Source organism: Apaloderma vittatum, unplaced genomic scaffold (assembly GCF_000703405.1).
Source record: "Apaloderma vittatum isolate BGI_N311 unplaced genomic scaffold, ASM70340v1 scaffold14959, whole genome shotgun sequence".
Classification (NCBI taxonomy): domain Eukaryota; kingdom Metazoa; phylum Chordata; class Aves; order Trogoniformes; family Trogonidae; genus Apaloderma; species Apaloderma vittatum.
Window position 1 is genome coordinate 105,663 of NW_009736116.1, and position 23,028 is coordinate 128,690.

Consider the following 23,028-nt stretch of genomic DNA (forward strand, 5'->3'; position numbering starts at 1 on the left):
AGTGGAATACTTTGATGCTACCCCAGTTTGCTCGTGATGAAAGGCAGATGTGGAATGAAGAGTATGGAAAGTCCATAGATTTGCTGTGATATATGAAGACACCAGCTTAAAAAGATCAGAAGGAATACCGGCTTCAGCCTCTCCTCTGGTGTCTCCTGCTGTCTGCTGCTGTACTGCCAATTGCCATTGCTTCCCTCCAGCTCACCGCCAGCCGAGCATCAGCAGACTCCTTCCCTGGTACCTGCAACAGCACACAGGTACCACTCACTTGGCAAAGGTTACATCCCGCCTGTCCAAACCGCAGCTTATCACATGCTACATCAGCAGTTGGAGTGAGGGTGGGAAGCTGCAGGGCACCTATGTCAGGTCCTTTTTGCTCCCTGCAACCCTGTCTCAGGTCGTTTACTGGTCATCATACTCAGAAGGAGACATCACTGTCCTAGGCACCAGTGCACACCACTCCCAGCTGTGATTTAGGCAGGTCCCATCTCCATGAAACATCTCATCTTCAAAAAATATGTCACCATGGGGGTCTAAAGTACAGCAGAAAGTTTCCAGGGCACAACCCAGAAGGTTTTCTAACACACAAGCTTTGTGATTTGCAGTTACCTCTTCTTGCCACCCAAAAGACATGGATCTTGGAGAGATCGTTGTGGCTGAACGTCCTGGTGAGAGGCAGTTTTACGCGGAGCAGAAGACGAGAGCCCAGGACCTGCTGGGGAGAAGTGGAAACCGGATCAACCAAGTTTTCGGTTACCTCACAGGAGAAATGAAGGAATATGGAGAGTGGATGAAAAGTAAGCAGAGGGATGTATACGGAGCTGTCTGGCCAGGAAGATCTAGCTGAGAACATCTGTATTGCCATCAGTGCTTTCAGTGGCAGGGCATAAGACATAGGGCCATTTCATCCCCTGAAGAGGAGCAAGAGGCAGCGTGGTCAGAGCTCACTGCAAACTTCTGGCCTTTTAACCCAAACCATTTTATTCTGAGGAAGGGGTTCTCTTGCCATTACCATGTCTGCAGGCACAATTCAGCACAGGCAAAAGACATCTTTTACACTTAATCAGTTATGTGTCATGAGCATCACGTTCCTCACACCGGTGCCCAGAATCACACATCAGGGCTGGGGATTTGGTCTTGTTTGTAAGTGCTTTGGATCAGCGACCGTCTCCTCGTCTGTGTGTGGGCTGACGGAGGGGACTTGATTCTTAATTGTCTGGGCAAAGGCTCTTGTATTACCAGCCTTGGGGGAGCAATAAGCACTGCAGCTGTTATGTTGCCATAAAACACAAAGCAAGTACTCATCTCAAAGGTTTACTGTCCAGACAGGAACAATACATGAGCAGATGGTCTGTGTTACCCAGAATTATTAGGGATCTGGGGCCTTGGGAGGCTATGTAAGACTGTGGGTCCTCTGTCAAGGCTAGGTTCGTTAGCAGTACAACTCCAGCAACAGAAGAAGAATGAGAGACAGCTGTGTATGGCCAGGTTGTGCAATGGCTATCGCTGGTGGAGAATGTGGGCTGAGATGCCTCCAGGCAGGGAGTTCAGCGGGGTGACAGTGCAGTCCCCAGCCACGGGGGATCATCTCCTCCTGCTTGCTCTTTACCCTAGTGGTCCATGCTTGATAGATAGCTTTTCTTATCCAGTATCCTGAAAAGCTTTGGCCCCTGCCCACTGGTTATATTCGAATACTTACAGCTAATACTTGTGTGTAAAACCAAGAGCATTGCTGATGTATTTCATAGCTCAACACCAATTATTAGTAGTAATCATTCCAGAAAAGCCTGATTATTGTTCTCTAAGGAACTCATTCCTCCCTGGTTGTAACTGCCTGGCTCCTCATCAATGCACAGCCTGAGGAATGCTGGTGAAACCACCCCCCTCAGCTTGCACTCCAGCCTCTTGGGAGGGCTCTTCCAGGAAAGCTGAAGAGATGCAGAGTGGCACCCAGCCCTTCAGAGATCCTCTCTTTAACAGAAAGCAAAATTTAAGCCTTGACTGTAAATATAACACAGGGAGGTAGTAGTGGAGAGGGGAGCTTTTAGGAATAAGTCGTTTCCCAGAATCGAAAAAATAGTCTGGCGTTTTATGCTGTGTCTAATTAACAATCATATAAACTCCTTGAATTAATTTTAAATATTTAAGAAGATGAAAGCTGCATATACATATTGCATGAACACAGCATACATGTAAGCAGCCACTCTTTCTCATTTATTCTCCTTGCATCATGTTTAATAATGCACAGCAGTACAGAAATAGTTATGCCTTTCCCAGAAGTGTGGCAGGAAAAGACCTTAAGTCAATTTGCAGTAGAAAAGCCCACAGCAAAAAGTTATTGTAGTGCTACTGGACCCTTCTCTACCCACAGAGTTCGTGAGGAGCACTGCACATCGATGCCCTCCACCCCACACACATCTAACCTCCCCCCTGCACTCACCTGGGGTACCCAAGCTTGGTGCCTGTTCGCTCTGTCAGGGTTCAGTAGTTTTCTCTTAAGAGCAGTGGCTCTTTGTCCTTTGGAAAGGCTTCTTTCCCTTGAGTACAGTCCAAGCTACCATAACTATTCTCTTCATTTAGGTTCTTAGGTTCACAAAATACTTTTTTAGACACCGTTGACAGTTTGACTCATCTCCAGTACACAGTGCACCTCCATATTCCGGGTCTCTAAAACAGCAAAAAATTGTTTCCTTTTCATATTTCCCTATCCATGTACAAACTAGTTTCAGTCTTTGTCAAAGCCCCTCTTTGCAAATGAATTATACACGAAAAAGGGATTAAATTTATAGCAGAATCTTAAGCAATCTACCATCCAAGAAACACTATTCACTGACCACCATAAATAAACCACTTTTTTATGAATCCCTCCACGAACTTTACAGCAGTGCCCAGTTCATCCCTGTTAGATTTTCAAGTGCCAGATGCAAAATGTGCTCAGACAGCAATAGATCAGAGACTGGTTTTATATCCTGTCGATATATAGCCTTTGTTCTGTGGCCAGAAGGCGACGGGTAGGCATGAGTGTGTTTCGCTGAAATGACAAGTTTTCATTCGGTTTCCTCCAGGTAAGCCCTTAATGGTTCAGCTGGTGGACTGGATCTTGCGAGGGACCTCTCAGGTGATGTTTGTCAACAACCCTCTCAGCGGGCTGATCATTTTAGCAGGGCTTTTCATCCAGAGCCCGTGGTACATGCTCACAGGCTGTACTGGAATAACCGTGTCAACATTAACTGCCCTGGCCCTCAGTCAGGACAGGTAGGTGGTACCTTAAGTCAGGGCATTTCATGAAAACTGGTCGTTATGATACCAGGAACCTGCTGACGGGTCATAGCCCTACATTTGAGTACAATAGTGACAGCAGAGACCACTTGGTTTGGAAAACAGAAACCACAGCAGAAACAGGTGGTTTGGAAGCAGTTAGGTGAGGACAGAGCTGTGGCCCAGGAAGAGCTGGCCTGTCCCCACATTTGGCTGTATCTGTGAGAGCAGACAGTTGTCTGTCTCTGACAGCCAGGTCTTTTGGGTCACAAGGAACCCCTTCGATCATCATCTCCCCTTCCACACACCAGCAGAATGCAGCATGTCAGCAACCTCACCACTTCTTCATCCCTCCTTTCATCAGGAGGACACTTATAAATTGCATTTCAGCACATCCCTGTGACAAGCCACCGTCAGCACAGCATGCAAACACCTCTTTCCATCACAGATCAGCCATCGCAGCTGGGTTGCACGGCTACAACGGGATCTTGGTGGGACTGCTCATGGCCGTCTTCTCTGACAAAGGGGATTACTACTGGTGGCTTCTTCCTCCTGTGGCAGTTATATCAATGGCCTGGTAAGTGTCGTTCCTTCTCCTAGGGACAGTTCTCAGATAATGGGCAGTCTTGCTATATACAGCTCAAACACATTTGAAGTCCCCTCTGCCTATTCCGCTACATCAGCAGCTCTGGTCGCTGTGGCTTTCTTTGATGATGCCCAAGAGCTTTTGAGGCACCTTAGAAGGAGGTTGAGTGCACAGACAGTGCTGATGATAGCACACAGACAAAGCAGCTCCACTCCAAGCCTCTGCAACCAACCCTCATCAGCAGGACACGTCCAGAGTGGATGTCACCCTGCCCAACACCGCAACGGTTCTTCCTCACCCATGAGCTGCACCAACCCAATGCCCTCCCTCGGGCTGAATTCAGTCTTCCCCCCTCTCAGCTATGCAACAAGTCACGAGCAAAATTAATTCCTCCAAGTAACTCTGAACGCCAGACAACATCCCTTCAGGATTAAATTTACCATTTCTAAATATGGACCCTAACAGCTCTGCGGAATCTATTTAACAGCCTTAACTGGAATTAATTCAAGAGTCACATTTTAATCACTGTTAGCGATAAGATGCAAGTCATTATTGCATTTCTCTGCTTTTAAGATCAAACTTTTTTTCATATTTTATTTCTTCAGTCATTCCCAGCAAAGGTCAGTTTATAATAATCACTCAAAACCCAAGACGTGCTGCAAGAATGTTTAGTTTGTCTTATCTGCCAGAATTCCTTGAGGCTTTGTGTTCAAACTTTTCTTCATTCCTTTAGTTCTTAAGACTCAAGGATAGAGCCAAAATAAAATTAGACATTTCAGTGATTTTTTCAACTGATACTTTGAATTTCAGCTTTAGAAGTCAGCATTTATTTAATTGTTTCTTTTTTTTTTTTTCTGATGAGATGTATAACTTGCAGAAGCTTTGTATTTCAGCATGGAAATTAGGACGCTTTTTTTCACTGAAGTGCTGATTTTTATTTTTCCCTACAGCAAAAAGCAAGGAAATCTATAAACTGCTCTGGGAACCAAATTTATCAAATAAGAATAGGCTTCATCTGAGATTATAGAGGGAGAACAAAGCATTTTTTTTCCACTGATAGTATCTACACAACAGGACACAAGCTATTGCTTTTGAAAGGCCACATAGTTTGTGTGGGGTTTTTTTATTAGAACCAGCTTAATGACCTTCTAGGACTCAAATGCAGCTTCTTGGGAAATGTAAACCGAATTTCTGTAAGCTGTGCTATGTCCACTGCTACCTGGAGCTAGATCATAATTGCTATTCAGCTCACTTATCTCAGAAAAGCTCAGCTGGAAGCAGCAGAACACAGGCCTTTTCCATCAAGGACAGGACCTGGCCATTCACTCTCTTTCACAAGATTTCTGGACCCCATAAAAAAACTAATGTTACCTTGCCAGTATGGTCCCATAAAGTCATTCAAGTGGAAATAAGGCAGTCTGGAAATGTTCTGAGGAACGGAGAGCTGGTGAAGCTTATATCCTGGGTTCTACAGCCAAAAACTTTGGGAAAAATCATGATGTTTCAAGGTTTGCATGTATTTTAGCTCCAAACATTTCACATGGAACATATATTCTGCCATGTTTCTTAAAAAACTAAACTCATATTTCAAACAATGCCAGATGCTTTTGGGTGGTACCTGGGGGGCACACAGAAACACCAGTCTCATGGCATAAGCAGGAACATCAGTCAAGGTCTGGGTCATACCTGGAACATACTTTTCACTGCTTAGTTACAGTGGTGACTTCAGCTTACACTCTGTTAGGCTCCTTACATCCTAAGGACTCCTCATTCCCCCAAAATAATGGAAATATTTTACATCTTTCTTAGTGGAAGATTTCCCAAACTCTTTGATCACTCCTTCTGCTTTATTTCTCTTCTAGAACCATCTTGTGGTATCCTTCAAACTACTTAACATACAAAAAGCAAATGACATAATCTCCATCTCCCTTTTGCCCCATCAAGTCAGGGTCTTTTTACACCACCTAGAGTTCTCCAAAGTTCTTCACATGGCATTTCCAAAATTCTGTTTCTAATCAGATTTTTGTGCAGAATATGAACTCAAATCACCTTCCTCCACCTGTGCCTAAATGCTGCACTGGATGCATTTCCTCACTGGCTCCTTGCCCTCAGAGTAGCTAACCGAGCACTTGCACATCAGCCAACTGGTCCGAGAGAAGGGTGCGGAGTTTATACCCTCCATGAATGGATGTGATAGTTGTTGTAAAAAGATGAACAGCATTCTGACACTTTTTTTCTGACTTTACATATTAGTACATTAAGGTATTCACTACTAAACATTAGTACATTAAGGTATTCACTACTAAACGATTCTAAAAGGAATGGCACTGGCTTGCATTTACCAGAGATTATGACTGAAGTGATAGGCTTTTTCACCACCATAATTGCTACGAATGCCTTACGCCTTTTTTCCCTCTTCTCAGCCCAATCCTGTCCAGTGCTTTGGGATCCATCTTCAGTAAATGGGACCTTCCTGTTTTCACTCTGCCCTTCAATATAGCCGTGACTCTGTACTTTGCAGCCACAGGACACTACAACAGCTTCTTCCCTACCCCCCTTATCAAGCCTGTAGCATCAGTGCCCAATATCACTTGGTCTGCAGTCAACGTGCCACTGGTAAGCTTCACTCCAATGAGTTTATGGTATTTCCTTTTAAAAGATGAGCGTAAATGGGCTCAGCTCATGTTAAACAATTTCACATGGGTCAGAATGACTCTAAGATATGTACAGCCCGTAGCAATCCACAGAAATATATGGCTCGGTTCAGTCTGTAGAGGACGGTGCCATAAATACCGCAGGGACAGTTCTGGCTGATCCAGTAGAAAGGCTGATGGAACCTAATGGAGCAGAGATGCTGAACCTCTCACTCCATCTGAAGCTGGACTGCCCTGAAGCAAGGCTTGAGTGCTGTCCATACAGAAGCACATCTGGATTTGCATTCCTACTGTCCAGCTGTGGTTAAAAGCACATCAGCAAAACTGTCAGTGACAACAGGCAGAAGAAACATCATTATCCTAAAGGGACAGAAACTCATTTATACCCAGCCCTCTCTGTTCAGCTTTAGCACTGGAGGGTCATCCTCCCAAAGCAGCATGAAAGTAACTTATATGCTTAATATAATATATAATAAACTTAAATCAGTCTGCTGCACCATAGTATCGCTGCCTAGGAAAGTTACAGTTTTTCTCCTTCACTAAAGTCACAAAAAACAAAAAACAACACAAGCCCTTCACTCACCCTTCTGTCCACCACATCACCATCCCAAGAGAAATCAGGGTCCATCATGGACTGATGAAGTTCAGACCAGACAAGGAACTGACCCTGGTTTGAAGGGCATAAGTGCCCACATTAACCCAAAAGTCCAACTCAGAAGTTCCTTCCTTCGTTTTTTAACAAATAGCTTTGGTGAAATGACTGCTGTGTCGTTCTGAATACAGACATACAATAACATGCCCTTCTCTACTGGCTGCTGCAGCTCTTGCAGTCCGTTCCAGTCGGTGTTGGTCAAGTGTACGGTTGTGAAAACCCCTGGACTGGAGGCATCATCCTTGTTGCTTTGCTTGTCTCCTCCCCACTTATTTGTTTACATTCTGCAATTGGATCAACAGTGGGGATGTTTGCAGGTAAGAAATATTTACCAAAGTAATTTTTGTAACTAAGGTATCTTGACCTAAGCCAGTACATGATTCTGTCCAGGCTTAGACGTACATGGGACAACAAGTTTTGCAACCGTGTCTAAATTTGGAAGGTCTTGCTGAATGAAGGTGACGCAATATGGTGAAGGTAAGAACAGAGGCAGATTTTCTTTAAACTTAGAATTTGTTATTAGCTTTGCAACAAATTGGTTGCTTAATCCTCCTGTCATCGGCTGTGATGAATCCCATGGAGACAATGATAAAGAAACCTAGAGAAACAGTTTCAGGACACCATAAGTGTTTTAAAATACCACCACAAGCAGATGTCTGCCTCAGGGCTGGTCAGTCAATGAAAAGAAACAGACTTTTCCAGGGTGCAGTTCGTTCTAGTCTGCTACGGATTTGTAAAAATAGTTAAACGAATGCCACTCAAAATGTCCTGTCTCTCCATTAACCAGAGAAACAATGTTAAGGGAAATGAAAATGACCCTCGAAATTAGACAAGATTCATGCCGCTTATGTGACTGATTGTAATAAAAAATACGGAGTAATTGCAGTCTGAAATAACCACCTTTGATAAAGGACAGTCATCCAACAAGTTCTCTGTGCTCTGAAGCACACTGGTTGAGATGTGAGCTGCCTTATGTTTCTGTTTTTTAAAAAAACTGTCTACAATTTGTATGGTTAAGAGCACCTGGCAAGATTTTTACAGGTCTGACATTTAATCTAGAAGAGAAAGGTCAGCGGTAAATACCTGTGGATAAGCATGGTGATGAAATAGAAGACAAATTAGAACATTATAGGAGGAAATGTATTAATCTTAAGAGCGATATGAAGGTAACCTACACATACCCTACATATTATGCTCTTTTTACTGTTACTCCTGAAGCCTTTGAGAACTCTGCAGAACCACCTGTGAGGTCAGCTTTGAGGCAGACCCTCAGCTCCCCACCCAGTGGAGAATTTCCACAGCAATAACAGAGTGACCACATCAGAATACATCTCACAAAGGTCATTAGGAGATGCAAAACCCTGCAGGTTTAAAGAGCACATGTGAGCATAGCTTTCTGCAAGAAGGCATCCAGGTGAGAAGGTCCTCCTGTACTTTGTCTGGATCCTCCACCTGATCCTCACACTCAGAACGTTTTGCCTGGAAAAAAAAACCAAACAGCTTTAAGACTGGGGGAAATTCCTACCCTAGGCACATTAGCGTAGCTCAGAAATAACGATCTTCATTTGATTTCATTCTTTTTTCTGCATGTGCCTGTCATGCAAGTGTGAGCACAGTCAAGTTGATCTAGATGTCCGAGGGAGGAGGTGACGGATTGCCAGCAAGCGCCGGTTCCTCCTGCAGATACCTCTCATACCTGAAATCACAGCCTTGCCTATTGTCTTGCAGCGCTGAGCATTGCAACGCCGTTTGACAGCATCTACCTTGGCTTGCACAACTACAACTGCGCACTGGCGTGCATTGCCATCGGGGGCATGTTCTACGCCCTCACCTGGCAGACTCATTTGCTGTCGCTTGCCTGCGGTAAGTATCTTTTAGACCCAAAAATTAAAAAAAAATCAATGCAGCCAGGCAGGCTGCGAACAGCACAGGTGTGGAGTCAACCCTCGCTCTGCTGCAAAAGCAGGTACCATACAAGAGTTATTTTTGTGGTGGCACCGGAGTTGAGCTTGGATGTGTAAGCTGCAAGAGCACAAGCTATGCCGTGAGCAGAAGTTTAACATGTTAGCAACTCAAGAGATTTATAGGAGCAGCCTTTTCATAAGTATCATTAGAGGAGACGTGTCATGAGAGGAGGGGGGTTGCACAAGGTCTGTTTAAAATCCATCTTCCCAAAGGCCACCTTCTCCAACAATAGCCAAAACCAGATAGCATGGGAAGACTTTAAGAAAACAAATTTCCTGTTTAAGAATTTCCTGTGAAGATTCACCCAGCCTCCAATCATCTGCATTTCAGAGGTTTTCTGTGCTGAACACAGTTTCTGGATTCCTCAGTATCTTTTATCCTCCTTAACTTTGTTCTTGGATGCTTGACTTGAGCTCCTGTTTTGCCACCTCCAGCATCCTGGGGCAAGGAGGACCACTGCTGCCTGCTTGTAGTTTGAAGCCACTGGACAGAGGATTTCTGTAGTCCCCTACTTCCTATAGGTTAGGTTGTGCAAATTAAAAAGAAATCATCACTTGCTCTTGACAAAACCATGTTCTTCATTCATCACCCACCTCTACAGAGCAGGTAGGACCAAAACATAGTCCACACAGCCAGATGCAGCATTTTAACTAATTGTTGAATACTGACATTAATCCTAACATCAGGTAGCTTACTGTGCATTGGGATGATCATTTCTTTGGAGAGATGAACAATATTTTCCTCAACTTGAGCTGTCTTTGGTCTTCTTTTATCAGCATTATTTTGTGCCTACGCTGGAGCAGGTCTTGCTAATGCCCTATCTGTGGTAAGTCTGGGCACTTTTTTAACATTTTTTTGTTTGTTTTAACTGTATTTTGATTTGTTATGATATAGTATTAGGGAAATTTCTCAAAATTCTCCATGTCAGTTTTGACAGTGCTGAAATGAGAATGCTACAGCCAGTAGCAGGTCTCATATAGCTTCTCTGGCAGCTGAATTGGGCACTTGCAGACTCTGCAGCTGATAATAAGATTTCAAAGACCTTTGGAGCATGTTATCCACAGCAGGAGTCTGCATGTATATCCGAATTCCAGCAACAGCATATGGTTTGAAATGCAATCCTTCGTTGCAAGCAATATTTTTGAACAATTCCCAACGGTCTAAATTTTTCATTGCTTCTTACAAGGTCTTTCTTCCACCCTATCCACAGATATGTAAGTTTGATCTGAGTATGAGAGCTAAAAAGGAGAGGGGGGAGACTGTTCTCTTACAAACAAAATCATCTTATCTGATCAAGAAAGAGGTGAACCCAGAAATGCCAAGTTTTGTTTCTTCTTTAAGATCTGAGAGACTAAAGTAAAATCGTATTTTAATAAAAATGATTTAGTAACTTAAAATACTAAAAAAAAAATTTAGAACTAGCAGCTTCATGCATTAAATGTTTTCATCTGGCATCCACTCGGTATCATGTAGGTTCCTGCAGATGGGCTGCTCTGTTAATCTCTCCTGCTTTGGGGATGCATCAGGGAAGAAAAAAAAAAAATTTACTTTTTCTCCTTGTGACCCCAAGTCAGGTCAGGAGATGGGGTCACAGGGCAGGACTAGGGGTTGGATGCAATATTAGCAAGATTGAGGACAGTCCCAGACCTCCAGTGACCAGCAGGAACCTACCACACACCTAGACCCCACCATGCAGCCGCCTGCACCTGGGCATCCTCCTCTGGATCCAGATGGGGGGATCTTGCATGAGGGGGAGGTCAGGAAGGCACGTCCTATGCCACACTGTCCTCAGGCTCTCCCAGCTTCTCAAATGCAAGAATTTAGCAACAGGCAGAACTAAGCAAAAAGGAACATACAAAAAAAAGGTACGAAAAGACATATATCTGTCTGTCCTTTCCCCTTCCAGCTTGGCCTGCCGCTCTGCACCTGGCCTTTTTGCTTCTCTGCACTTCTGTTCTTACTGATAAATTCAGAGAATCCAGCCATCTACAAAATGCCCCTCTGCAAAGTCACCTACCCAGAAGCCAACCGGATCTACTACCTGAGAATGAGGAGAAGAGCATCAGAGGTCAGGAGAGAAGAGCAGAAACGAAAGGAGCAGAAACCCGATGGCGACTCAAAAATAAACACAGGAGGAACCCCGCTGTGCACCCCCAAAACCCGCCACGCTTACTGATTTCAAATGTCCACGAGTGTATAGATTTGGGGTGGGGTTTGTTTTAGATTCTAGCTCAGCATACCACAGACACAAACATCACCATCCTCATCCCCTGTTGGACACATGATTTGCCCTTGAGCTAAGCTTTCCAAAAAGCACTCAGGGAACATAGCTATGGATGCCTTATCAATCCACAATTCTGTTAACTTGAAAGTCACCTCTTATCAATAACAATTATAAGAATAGGCAGAAGAACATTAAAGCTGACAAGAGGCTGTATTTAATTTCAGACATGTAATCTAACTAAATAAATATGCTGAGAAGGCATTGGTATCTAATAATAATAAATAATGTAAGAGCTACGTCAAGAGCTGCACTTCAAATTAAGAACATGTATATTTGAAAGCGGAATAAAGAGGCTGATCTCTTCCTTTCTTGTGTCCTATCAATGTCTAACTCTCTTAATTCCTCTTAACAGATACAACATACACAGGTAAATATTCTTACAGAGTGCATACTATTTTTGGTGCCATCATCTCCTGACTTCTTGTTAAAAGCCAAGGCAATGAAGGAATGAATACATATACTTTAATCAGACCAGAAAAGTGACTAGCTAGCAATGATCAAACATCTTTCTTTTCCTTGCATAATTTTCTGTCTTAGAAATAAAAGATCTCTCTCAGATAGCAGGTCTGAATCCCTACATGCATTGAGGAGTGGGAAATAGGAATATTTCATGTGAAGAATGAGATAAACATTTACTGCTGAGGGCAGTTACTGCAGTTCTTCTCTCCCTTTCCTAGGGGAGCATTTCCCTTGCACCAAGGCATGAGCAGCAAACATGTCAAAGGCTCCGTTTTATGTTTGTTGGGTGTCAGACTGGGACCTTCACGTGGGTCTTCTGTGTCCAGAGGAACCTCAGGAAGCATCAACAGAGTTAGTCCTGGGAAGCTTAAGACCTTCTTGCAGATGTTCTCTAAGAAGCCGTCGCGAGGAGGACACTGCCACATTATGCCTCCTCCAAGTCCCTGCAACAGGAAAGGGCCCATTGACCTCAAGACAACTTCCCTTAGGTTTTCCAAAACCCCTGCAAAACAAGCCTGACAGGAAAGCTTCCCTCTTCTAAATCCATTTCACATGATGAGTTTAAAATCATGGACCCAAAGGACTTGAAGATTTAAAATCCAAAGAGACTATGCAACCACAAACATTCAGATCAGATGCTGTCCTTTCTGCCTCTCACTGTAGAGCTGTTTTGCGGATCCAGCTGAAGGTCTTTGAGCTGGTGGGAGCACAGCTCTAACACAGCACTTGGACTTTTTGAGATTCCACCTAGCAGGGTAACTTTGCACGGTGTTAAAGGATATTTGTAGACTGCATGTGCAGCTTCTTATTCCTGCACGGTGACTCCAGAAAAAGCAAAGACACCATCAGAAAAGGTGTCAGCAGGCAGGGAAGAAAGAGGAAAGCCACAGAAGAATGGGCTGCCAAGGTGCACTTTGAGCTGTGATGTCGGCAAATGGATGCTAGTAAAATAGCAATCTTGTATGGTCACTACAACCTGCAAGATCAAGGATTTCCCAATGTTATTGCTGCTGCAGAGATACAAAGGAAGGCAGAATAACACACGAGGTGATAGCTGTCAGAGCACCTTCCTTCTACAGCAGCCAATGAATTACGAAGCATATGCAAACCATCAAGACCCATTTGTAAAGTCATCGAACAGTTTGGATTGGAAGGGACCTTTAAAGGTCACCCCCTCTGCAGTGAGCAGGGACATCTTCTACTAGATCAGGTTGCTTAGAGCCCCATCCATTCTGAGCTTGAATGTCTCCAGAGACAAGGTATCGATCACCTCTCTGGGCAAGCCGTGCCAGTGTTTCACCACGCTTATCAGAAAAAATCCTTCCTTATATCTAGTCTATGTTATATCTATGCTACGCACAGTTTAATTTAGTTCATACACAATTCAGCATTAGGAAAAAAAAATAGCAGCAACACAAAGTTACAAAAATACAATTAAACAATGCTAAAACCATATTTTTAAAGAAAAACCTCAACTGTGGTTAGTTATGCCAAGCATACTATTTGTTTCCTTAAAAAATAAGAGTGAAGTCCAACCATAACACAGCTTTTGGAATGAATTTGTCATGTAAGAGCCACTGCAGACATTAATTCCTCAGCCACAAGAAAATCCATCCTGAAATCAATTAGTAAAGCAATTTCTAGAGTTGAAGTCATCCATAAAAAATAGGGTATAAACAGCTTTATTAAGTCTCTAGCTAATCAAAAGATTTGAGTAACTATAGCCAGTACTAATAATTCTGGAAAACAGGCAAGAAAATTCAAGTGTCTCCTGGAATGGAGCAGTACAGAATATAAGCAGTAACTGAAGTTTCCAAGGGTAGCCCAACATCCTGCTGCCTATTGCCTATTCTGTAAAAGAATTTCATTAGGAGAAATAAAGTATACAGTTTCCAACGGGACTAATAATTTTGAGCCAATTCCCAGAGATCTAATATAAAACTAATACGGACATAAAAACAAATCTAAAACAAACTAAAACAAAAACAAAACAAAGCAAAAAAAGAAATAAGAAAAGCCTATAAACTAAAGGCACTTCCATAGCTCCAGCGGTCACTCCACCCAGCTCACCCCCACAGAGGGAGGTCGCTTAGAGAAGATGTTGACACTTCTCACCCAAGGAGGGAACCCAAAGCTGTAGGGCTAGAAAACCAACTACTATGCTTTCAAACAGTGATGGGGAAAAGAGGCTGCAGCATTGCATGGAAAGCAAAAGCCGGGCAAAGCGTGATGGGTTCAAGTCTTCTGCCACTGAGCAGGTTTCCTTGGTGGCCTCCACCCTCGAGCTGCAAGAGCTGCTCTACAGAAGAGCTCAAGCCCTTCTCCTCCGTCCAGTACTGCTGTGAGCTTAAATATTGTCATTCTTTTTAGCCCCTCAGCAATGTCAACACCTCTCCTTCCCATATTTGCAAGTAGGTGCAGATAGGAGTGTGAAGTTGTCAGGCACAGTGAGAGCACGCGTGTGTGCCCCAACCCCTAAGCAGCTGGTGCGTGGAGCCAGCCAGTACCCCAGCAGCCACTAGCAAATATCAGGAAGGGCTTTATGCTCCAGAGCAGCACTCCTGCAGCAAGGGGTCTCATTATAAGCTGAAAAAGCCCAAGTTATATATAAATAAGGTAAGTCCCTAAAACTTCCAGCTGCTGGGAAGTTGCTCTGTGCTTTGTCCACGTCAGGTATCGCCAGGCTACAAGGACAACACTGCAGGCCGACGTGAGTGGGGTTTTTGGGTTTGGGCGTTTTTTTTGTAGATCACATTTGCCAGAGCTACAGAAATGACCATCACTCCAAGGGTGGGATCAGTCTGCCAAACACCATCCTCTCACTCCCACTTAGACAGAAGGATGTGTTTCAATTTGGAAAATGGAAGAAGTTCAAACAGGAAGCAAACCCTTAGCTGCAGCTGATTTTGCAGTTCTCAGGGGGTCTTTTACAAACCTCTGAAGCTGTTACCACAGTTGGAATTCACACAACCCAGTGGTGGGATGAGAAGACCAGAGATAGCTCTTTGGGAAGCAAAGGCTTCTTCCATCACTTTTCCCCTGGGAATGACTTTGGGCACCTCCAGCTACAGCTCAGCAGCTCCTGAGTGCACTCAATTACCTTGCTGCATTTAGCAGCTTAAGCTGCCATGGAGCTGCATCCTCACACCCTTCTCCAGGGACAGCCCTTTGCTGCAGATAGTTGAGGCAGACCCAAATCCTTGCTCCCAAAACGTGCACCTTCACTTAGCACAGCAGAGTTGAAGCCCCAAGTAGATCCAGGAGCCCTTTCAAACACATCAAAACCCCTCGCTGACCCAAAACACACGGAGAATTCGTGCTCCCAAAACACGCACCTTCACTCAGTGCAGCAGAGTTGAAGCCCCAAGTAGGTCCGGGAGCCCTTTCAAACACATCAAACCCCCTCGCTGACCCAAAACACACGGAGAATTCTGGCTGCTTCACAGCACCTCAGCAGCTGCAAAGCAAACTGTGCTGTGCACTGATTTGCAAAAGGCAAAGACAGAGAGACACAGACATCCTTGGCTTGTGTGATTTAAGGTGATACGGAGTCTTTTTTTCTCCTCGCTCCAGGGCACACCAGCCTGTACCTGACCCTGCTTCTCCACACTTCCCTCATCTCAGCTCAGTGCTGACAGCTCTGTTGCTCTGTCAGGCACAAACCTCTGCTCTGCAAAATCCCTCAGTCAAAAACCAGGCAGCGGCGTCCTGACTGGGGAGAAAACCAGAAAGGCAAAGTGATGACGAACTATCAGCCAGCGATGGGCTCTCATTGTAGCTAAGTGCGTTTATTTCACTTGTGTAAATTAAATCCTTTTTAGGGCATTTTACAGTCCCAGAAATTGAGTTATCCAACACGTATGACTCTTTTTTTCCTTTTATCTACTATGAAATTTGCATCTGTACTGCAAATGGATTTATGTCTGCTTCTGTGCATGCATGAAAATGCTGCTCTGCAGTACTTCTTGCAAAATCATATAGAATCACAGAATGTTTTAGGATGGAAGAGACATTTAAAGGTCATCTAGTCAAACCCCCATGCAGTGAGCAGGAAGATCTTCAATGAGATCAGGTTGCTCAGAGCACCTTCAAACCCAAGCTTGAATGTTTTAAGGGACGGGGATTCCACCACCTCTCTGGGCAACCTGTTCCACAAGCATCTACAGCCAGTGTAACTCTACCTCCACCCATTGCACTAATTACTAATTTTCAGTGGTTCCTACTGCCTGTTGGCTCATTTCTGGATGCTACCAGTCCTCTTCTTCATGTGGATCAGAGCTGCAATATGGGCTGTGTGCAGCATCTTCCACTTGTGTTAAGAACTGCTTGGCAAGAAAATAGCAATCACTGGGATTTATTTGCTGAAAGAGTTTTTTGTTGGAACTATTGTATTACTCTGCTCTTTGCTGAGACCTAACACATTCATCTCTTACAACATACAGGTTTGTTAGAATTGATTATTTCCTTGAAAAAGTGCCCTGGGTGAGACTCACACCCCTACCATCAGGGCAAAGGAAGGGGAAATGGTGTGAAACTTTACCAAGCTGAGATTAGATGCAGGGAAGTTAAGTGAACTGACTCTGAAACTGCAGAAGTGGATGAAGCAGCAGAAAAACACTTTGCCTTGTGTCACAAAAATGGGGCAAGTCTGGGCAGCTTTGTCAATTCTTACAGGGATCCTGCTGTCTTGAAGTATGTTTGGAAAATCAGACTCTTTGGATTTGGGCTTTTCCTGAAGCCAGGAGACCAAGAGAGGCGTTTGAAGCTGAAATTTAGAATTGTTTGAGTTGCAATTTCCTGTCCTGAAGTACAGCAATACAGTAAACTTCAATCTTTGAAAACCCTCTAACATTTCAAGATGTTTCAGTATGTCCGATCCAGGCTACAGATGACCAGAAAAACAAACAGCCTTGAGGTTCAGACTCATGGCATGAAGCACAGAGCTTTTCTCATCACCAGCTCCTGGGTCCCAGGGCAAAGAAACAAACAGGATCATACCAAGAGCCAGGCAGAACTGATACACCATCCTCCAGGACAGATGCACACAACAGGGAGAGAAGAGAGGATCTGAATCTGTCTAAAGCCGAAGATGACCGTGCAGGAGGCCAGTGTCTTCCAGTTAAAGTGCATGTGATCTTGGGAACCAGTTTGCTGTAATCAGTAGCTAGGATTGTGATGATAAAAAGAAAGATTTCCAGTGGAGGTCCCATAGGTGCTTGCAACTCAATCTCATCCAGGCCAGCTTAGAGAAATGCCCACTGCTGATAAGAAAAGTGATACTGCTGCCTGGAAAAGGACAGGGAAGACAAAGCTAAACAAGGGGAACCAGCCAGATGAATGCACTCGGCTTTTCTTTGAGGTCTGTTTCATTGAGTTTCATGAAAGATAGGACTACCTGGTCTTTCTTGGGGTCCCAAAGATATTTCCTACGCTGGACACCATGGCCACCTCAGCATTGGTGAATGGAATGGTGTCAGGTGGCAGCTTATTGTCACCTGGATGCTGAACCAACAGCGCATGTGCTTGCCTTGGCCAGCTAGCTCACTTCCAAGCAATTCTTCACTCGCACTAGCTGCAGTGCTTTAAACAAATATCTTGAAAAAAACTGCAGCTGAAACAGATAAGTTTTTTGCTAACCCAGCACGGCCACATTCAGAGCATCAGCCCACAGGAATAGAATCTGTACCCTCCCTAAAGTTGGCACCTATTTTATACAACAGCTTAGAGCTTTTTTACACTCTGCTCTAGCCATGAGACATCTACAACTCACTCTTCACAAATTTCTGCCCCACTCTAGCTCTAAGAGGCTATTGCTCTTAATCACTGAGCTGGTTTCCAGATACCAGCTATGTGTTCTTCTAGCTGCCTGGACTCAGAAGCGGGGTCCTGAGAGCACGCTGAGCTGGACAGAAAGGACTGTGGGTCTCCAGAGTAGGCAGTCAGAGGATGGAGGTGATGTGTGCGCATTAGGAGAACTGCTTATTTCGAGGGCATACATCAGCAGCAGTATCCAGAGCCTAACACAAGCTCTGGGAAGTTTTGGCAGTGCCAGGGCCAAGGAATTGCTGTTTACGAGCCCTCTAAAAATGGAATATTTACCCCGATTACTGTAACTGTACTTGTGGCTGTGCTGGACACGCCACGAGAGGGAGCTGGACACCGGAGCCATCCGCAGAGCTACTCGTTAAACGTCAACCAATTGTCGAACAGACAAGTCATAGAATCAAAGAATGATAGAATGTGTTGAGCTGGAAGGGATGTTTAAAGGCCATCTAGTTCAATCCCTGTGCAGTGAGCAGGGACGTCTTCAGATCAGGTTTCTCAGAGCCCCATCAAGCCTGACCTGGAATGCCTCCAGGGATGGAGCCTCCACCACCTCTCTGGGCAACCTGTGCCAGTGTTTCACCAGCCTCATAGTAAAGAATGTCCAATAGCAACCTTCCCGAGAGAATTTCTACAGGCTAATGTAAAGGGGTAGAAGATGCCCACATCAGCTTGGGTTTTGGTCCACTCTGTATAAACCAAAAACTATTTCGCTCAGCAAACAAGTGCAAGATTGCGACAGACCCCTTGGTGCTCTGTGCTGAAACAGACTTTTCTGCTCTGTGCTTGCTCATAAAGAAACAAAACGATGATAGGAAATGCAGCCACAGATGTTGACAGGAACAGACTGACTGGTGTTCCTCCTCCAGGCACCCTCCCTCTGGGACAGCTCGGTCCTTATCCGGCCAGAGAAGTTGTCTCCTCGGCCAGCACATAAGCTGAGTATCACTCTCCCTCAATACACTGTGTGGTTATCGCCCTCTCCTGACGTATCTCTGCTTCCATTGCCACCTCTCTGCACCCCTCCAGAGAAGCCACAGATTGGAAAAAAATCTGGAAGTGACCGAGTGAGTTTGGTCATAGCCTTACAGCATGAGGCTAGACCAGATGACCTGCAGAGGTCCCTTATCCTACCGGAGCAGTTCTGGAGCAGCACCTGGTTTTGACACTGTCTCCCATAACAACCTCATAGACAAGTGAATGAAGTATGGGCTAGATAAGTGGACAGCGAGTTGGACTGAAAACCGGCTGAATGGTTGGGCTCAAAGGGTTGTGGCCAGTGGCACAAATTCCAGCTAGAGGCCAGCCATCAGTGGTGTAACCAGGGGACTTAGACTAAAACTGTTCAACCTCTTTATTAATAAGCAGGGTGACGGGCTAGAGTCCACCCTTTGCAAGTTTAGGGAAGTTACAAAAACAAAAGTAGTATCTGATCCAGAGGGTCCTCAACAGGCTGAAGAAATAGACTGACAAGAATCTCATGAAATTCAACAAGAAGTGCAAAGTCCTACATTTGGGGGAGGAACAATTCCATGCACCAGTATGTACTGGGGGAAAAACAGTTGGAAAGCAGCTTAGGAGAAAAGGCTCTGGGCTTCCTGATGGACACCAAGTTAATCATGATCCAGTAATATGCCCTTGCATCAAGGGAAGCCAACAGTATCCCTAGCTGCATGAATGCTAGAATGGCCTACGCTGGAAGGGACCTTAGAGATCCTCTAGTCCAACCGCCCTGTCATGGGCAGGGACGCCTCTCAACTAGATCAGGCTACTCAAGGCTCCGTCCAACCTGGCCTTGAACACCTCCAGGGAGGGGGCAGCCACAACATCTCTGGGCAATTTATTCCAAAGTCTCGCCGCCCCCGTACTGAAGGATTTCTTCCGAAGGTCCAAGCTAAATCTATTCTCCTTCAAATTAAACCCATTTCCCCTTGTCCTATCAGTGGATGCTCTTGTAAAAAGTCCCTCCCCAGCCTTCCTGTAGGTTCCCTTCAGGTATTGGAAGGCAGCTATTAGGTCCCCCCGAAGTCTTCTCTTTTCCAGACTGAACAATCCCAGCTCCCGCAGCCTGTCCTCGTAGCAGAGGTGCTCCAGCCCCTGGATCATCCTTGTGGCCTCCTCTGAACATGCTCCAACAGATCCACGTCCCTCTTATGGTGGGGGCACCAAAACTGGACGCGGGATTCGAAGTGGGGTCTCACCAGAGCAGAGTAAAGGGGGAGAATCACCTCTCTTGACCTGCTGACCACGCTGCTCTTGGTACATCCCAGGATGTGGTTGGCCTTCTGGGCTGCAGGAGCGCCCTGCCGGCTCATGTTGAGCTTCTCGTCTATCGACACTCCTAAATCCTTGTCTTCAGGGCTACTTAGAAGGAGTTTTATCAGCATGTTAGTGATTCTTCCCTTTTACTCAACACCGATGAGACACATCTCCAGTTTTGGACTCCCCAGTACAGGAAAGAGAGACATATATGGAGCAAGTCCAGCCAAGGGCCACAGAGGTGGTTAAGGGATTGAAGAGCCCATCATAGAAGCAGAAGTCAAGAGAGATGTGACTGGTCAGCCCAGAGAAGTGAAGGTTTGGGGAAATCTTATCCATGTGTCCAAATGCCTGAGTGAGAGAAATAAAGAAGGCAGAGCCAGATTTTTCTCAGTGGTGCCCACTGAGTGACAGGAGCTCAGCTCCTGGGAGTTATTGCCCCCTCAATGAGGAATGAGAAGAAGCCCACAAATACTGGCTACATTTCACACATCCACAGCCCAACCTAGCAAAGACAGACTAGGACTCGAGTTTTAACAGTCTGCAGAGCTCAAAAAATGGATTTATATCATTTTAAAGCACCTGCTGGTGTTCAAGAACTAATGCGTCTCCCTGGGCAGACCTAATCCCTGCAGCGTCGGTTGACCTGAGGAATACAGCCAAAACCAGCAATATAAAGACAATCTGCTACCAAGTAGTTTTCAATGCACCTCTTGAAGGCCACTGAGCCTTGAAAGAGGGGTGGAGTCAGAGCCTGTGAAGCTGGATTAGGACCAGTAGAGTCTTTCCTGGCAGTGCTGACGAGTTCAAGCACGGTACCGAGCTAATTCAGCTAGACAGATCCTGCCTGGGGAGCTGACACAGTCAGGAATCACTCAGGCATTTCTCTGGGACGGCTCAGGTACTAAGTCTGGTTGGGATCCAACCACCAGCTCCTCTTCTGACCATGTCAAGTTGGTCTCAGTCCAAGGGGCGTTCTCAGAGCCACCTTCCCACAGAGCAGAGCAGGCAGAAATGCATCAACCAGCTCGCTGGCAGAGAACTACTGAGTTAAGCTGTAGATTCAGGCCTCCCACAGGATTTAGCTGCCAGACACCAACTCCAGCCGCCCTGTTCTCAGCACCAAGTCATCCTCACACGTGTCTAAAACCAAGGAGCAACTCGACATTGACCTCTAAGTGTTACCCATATGATGGCTTTGCACATCACTACACGGTTACCCAGAGGTGGGGGCCCACTCCCAGGGAGATGGCACCTGACAACCACGTCACAGGCACATCGCACACCTTGGTCCTTCTGACAAGGAATGGCCTCTGCTGTTTTAGCCCTCTCACCCTGAATCCCAAAGCCCAAAAAACAGGAGTAGATGCCTACACCCTTGAGAGCCCAGCATTGGAGTTTAGTGGTAGGAATCTGGCTGGGCACTGGTCAAACTGGGAGGTTTTCAACCATTCCCACTCCTTTGCACCAATTCTGCAGGGAGTCTTGGTCCTCAGGCAACTAGGAGTGCATTGGTTGTCTGAGACATCCAGCCATGGGCAGGAGTTCCTGCACCTGACTCCAGCACCCAGTCCAGGGTCTGGCCCAGAAGATACTTGTTAGAAGTCTAGGGATTCCCTAAGGCAGTTGCTGCAGTAGTCAAAGCCTCCTCATAGCTATGGTCCAGTGAACCCACCTCATGCAGTGCTTAGTGAAAAGATCTAGTGGTGGACCTGTTAGTGCTGGGTTGGCAGTTGGACTCGATCTTAAAGGTCTTTTCCAACCTTAACAATTCTATGATTCTAGTTCATAGAGCAGGCTGCTGCCAGATACCTCATTCCCACGTAGGCATCAGCAGATTGTGATCCTGCTACTTATTAACCAGCTCTGATAATCTAAACGAAGCATCGCTCCAAGACATCCATCACAGATGTGCAAGCCAGTGGCTTTTTTGTGAATCCCCTCCAAGAGGTCAACAGCCTCATTAAAGCACCAGAATCAGGCAGGGCAGTCCTGAATCTGTTTCCCTGGAGGAAGCAACCGTTCTACAGCTGGAGGCAGCACAGCCTGACCATGAATCCTGCCTGCATCCCTTTCACAGTGAGCAGAAAAGATGCTGTTTTAAATGACTTGAGGACAGGCCTGAGGGTCCCTGGATCATGACAGATGTGAAGTCTAAATCTCAACTCAATCAGATTCCCTGTGAGGGCCTCACATCCAAATTACCCAACCCATTTGCCTTCTTTTGAGATGCAAGGATTCGTTCTACCAGTGGGAAAGCAAAGGTGGCCTGAGGAGAAACTAACAGTAAATGGGAAAAAAAAAAAAAGAAAGAAAAAGTTACTGCACAGGAGCAAAGCAGCTTCTTCTGCAAAATTCCACATAACATGTACCACTGGGTGCAAAGCCAATGGACATCAGCGTCTGGCTCAGTCCCAGCAGCTGGTGTCTGTTTGGTTAGAGGAAGCCTTGCTCATGCAGCAATGCTAAGCTTACAAATGCTGTTGATATCTTACTCTTGCAGAGGGGGGAGAGAATATCAGTCCCTAGTTAAAAGCATCTCCATCAAAAGAGAGACATCCTGGGAATGAAAACACAGAGAACAATATCACTCCAGCTCATGTAGATGCTAAGGCTGTTGCCACAGGACTGGAGGGAGCAACATCATAAAACTGTAGATGAGTTCTGTATCAACAGTGAACCATTCGCTCCAGCACTCGGGCAAAGTTGCAGGGTTGCTTCTCTCAGCCACCACTGTAAAAGAGTCCTAAAGTGAATTAAATTGCAGTTTAAATTAGCCTAACAGGTTAGCCACATTTCCGATATTCCAGATTCCTCCAGCAAGCCAGGAAGACCAGGTTGAAAAAAAAAACAGGTAAATATCCCTCGAATTTCTCAAGTAATTGATAAAAAGCAATTAAACAACAGGTCACCAGGTCCTCCACTTCTGTGTGTTAACAAAATAATGTGTCTGAAAAATCATAGAATCATAGAATCACAGAATGGTCAGGGTTGGAAGGGTCCTCTAGAGATCATCTATTCCAATGCTGCTGCCAGAGCAGGATCCCCTAGGGTAGCCACACAGGAACGCATCCAAGCAGATTTTGAA

At 45.2% G+C, this 23,028-nt stretch overlaps 1 protein-coding gene across 1 annotated transcript in view; it reads left to right on the top strand.

The window, feature by feature from the left end:
• The first annotated feature begins 631 nt into the window (after positions 1-631).
• SLC14A2 (solute carrier family 14 (urea transporter), member 2) overlaps positions 632-23,028 on the top strand; it is a 35,763-nt gene continuing 13,366 nt past the window's right edge. The window contains exons 1-9 of the mRNA XM_009876856.1: positions 632-797; positions 3,066-3,255; positions 3,707-3,835; positions 6,268-6,460; positions 7,320-7,467; positions 8,879-9,013; positions 9,892-9,941; positions 11,022-11,282; positions 11,752-11,766. Of these exons, the coding sequence (XP_009875158.1) occupies positions 632-797; positions 3,066-3,255; positions 3,707-3,835; positions 6,268-6,460; positions 7,320-7,467; positions 8,879-9,013; positions 9,892-9,941; positions 11,022-11,282; positions 11,752-11,766 (1,287 nt within the window). The remainder of the gene's footprint in view (positions 798-3,065; positions 3,256-3,706; positions 3,836-6,267; positions 6,461-7,319; positions 7,468-8,878; positions 9,014-9,891; positions 9,942-11,021; positions 11,283-11,751; positions 11,767-23,028) is intronic.